At 48.1% G+C, this 2509-nt stretch overlaps 1 protein-coding gene across 1 annotated transcript in view; it reads left to right on the top strand.

Annotated features, from left to right (window-relative positions):
- Positions 1-303: 303 nt before the first annotated feature.
- Positions 304-2509, top strand: part of SARC_07518 (hypothetical protein) — a 9631-nt gene continuing 7425 nt past the window's right edge. The window contains exons 1-3 of the mRNA XM_014298545.1: positions 304-760; positions 1342-1550; positions 1970-2432. Coding sequence (XP_014154020.1) covers positions 353-760; positions 1342-1550; positions 1970-2432 — 1080 coding nt within the window. The 5' untranslated portion in view covers positions 304-352. The remainder of the gene's footprint in view (positions 761-1341; positions 1551-1969; positions 2433-2509) is intronic.

The raw sequence follows: 2509 nt of genomic DNA, 5'->3' as shown, positions 1-2509 counted from the left end.
ATATATATATACATATAATAGATACACATACACATACAAGATTTATATATATATACGTACAATAGATACACTTACAATATATATATATATACAGCAGTATATACATGCAACAATATATACACATACATATACTATCGATATTCATTTCACCCAGGCACTCGAACAGCGTGGTGTGAGCCATACATTGATACCTATGTGCAAATGTCCATCCACACACTCTCACATAGTGTACAGGCCCATACCTACTTGTTGAGGCTGTTGGGGTTTAATCTCATGCTCACTGAACCCCGTGCATACATCCACAGCCAACGAATATTCCGATACAACACCGCCCACGAAAGATGCGTCCAGAATGAGGTCAGATTCGGCCCAAAACCTCAAACCCGGGGCCAAAGTCAGCCCCAATCTGCAGTGCCGGGTGCGTATCACAGACTCACAGCAGGCGCTGGTGGACATGCTGCTGCAGTTGGGCAGAGACGGACGCTTCCGCTTTCTCATACAGGGCATACGCGAGATACACACACGCTCCAACTCAAACAGCACACACGCCAGTGCACCCCTCAGTATCATCAAGATTGCTCACCGCAACGAAGCCCTTCTGCTGCAAATGCTGCTGTGCTGTACCGAACAGTGTGACACGGCGGCTGTCAGCGATGCGTTGGGGTCGATTCTGCAGCTGCTGGGAGAGATCACATCGTCGACGAACTACCTACCAAGCACCAGTGTGTGTCTGGTCATCATCTACACATTGGCCACAAAGGTGTGGGCGTAATGTGTGTATGAGAGAGAGAGGGATATATATATAGGATGCTTGGCGATGTGTGTGTGTGCTTGTCTGCGTGTGCATGTGCGTGTGATGGTAGGTGCAGGCCTATATATTGGGTTGGTGACTGAAGTGTGTGCGTGATTGGGTGGTGTTGACGTGATAGTTATATGCGCCAGTGTGTGCGTTAGGGCTGATGTAGGCCCAAAGGTTTGCCCTCCTGTCTGTAGTTGTATGCGTTTAAACCCTAAAATGAGTTTGTATTTGTGTTAGTGTGCGTTTGCGAGAGGTGATACTGTCGTCTGTAGCGCTGCACCTTTAACTTCAGGAAACCACCGAATGTATATTTGGTTGTATACGACGGACCACAACCCCTCTCTCATATACCTACACTACACACACACAAAACCACCCACACTCACACTCACACTCACACTCACACTCACTCACACTCACTCACTCACACTCACTCGCACTCACTCACACGCACACACACGCACACACACGCACACACACACACGCACACACACGCACACACACACACATACAAACCCACACACCTACACCATTCCTCGCAGCTGAAGAGCTCTATGGACCACCGCCACCGTCGGCGTCTGCAAGAACTGTCGTACCGTTTGGTGTCCATCATGATCAACAGTGTGACGCTCAGCATTGGCCGCGAAAGCACCCTGGCAGCCAATCAGACCGAAGTAGAGTCCAAAAAATTGGGACAAGGTGCAGCAGGGAGTGCACCTGGAGGTGCAACCCAGTCCTCTACATCCCCACGGTAGGGTTTGGGTGTGTGTCTGGGTTGTGGTGTGTAGAATGTATTGGTTTGGGTGGGTCTGATAGAGAAAGTGCGTGCATATGTATGTGTAAGTGCACGAGGGTGAGTCAGTATATTATATATGTATGTATGTGTGTGTGTGTGTGTGTGTGTGTGTGTATGTATCTATGTATGTATATGTATGTATGTTGTATGTATATGTATATGTATGTATGTTGTATGTATATGTATCTGACGACAGTATATCAAGCAGAAATGTTCATTCAATTCTTTACACCCCCCCCCCCACCACACACACACCCGTCTTCCTCTAACACTCACACTCCTTCCTATATAAATGCACTTCCTTTCATTTCCTTCATCGCACGTTTAGTTTCCCATCCTCAATTACCTACCTCATGTTTGTATTCTATAAATAGATCCTGGCCCGCGAGCCGGCAGGTGTCCGACAGCGGCATCAACTCCCAGTCCTCAACCAATCAGAACACAGCGCGACAAACCCCGATCAATGAAAAATTAGGCACACGGTTACCTACCCCTGGCACTAAAAGTACACGCAGCGCCGCTGTTAGCCCTCCCGCAAGCTCAGCGGCGGCGGACTACGATCCTGTGGGTGAAGCACTGGTTGTTCTGCGAGTGTATGTCATGGGGACTCTAAATGCCCTGCATCAGAAGACAGAAAAGGACCGGGTGACCCTTTATCTGCAGCCGGTCATGCCGTCCCTGGCGCCGTTGCTGAAGGCAGGCAACCACGTGAGCTACAAGTACAAGCAGGAGCTATTGCAGCTGTTCCTGAGTATCAGTACATATGCATACGCTCTACGTTCATGGAAGACGGCTATATACGATCTATTTATGGACACTAACTACTTCAAAATCAAGGTACACCATGTGCTTATCAGAGAAGTGGCACGGCAATCAGCTAAGACATAATCCCACATATGTATCTAATATATATA

The sequence above is a fragment of the Sphaeroforma arctica genome (genome assembly GCF_001186125.1).
Source record: "Sphaeroforma arctica JP610 unplaced genomic scaffold supercont1.602, whole genome shotgun sequence".
Lineage (NCBI taxonomy): Eukaryota > Ichthyosporea > Ichthyophonida > Sphaeroforma > Sphaeroforma arctica.
The sequence above is the reverse complement of the archived record's forward strand: the minus strand, read 5'-3'. Positions and strand labels throughout refer to the sequence as shown.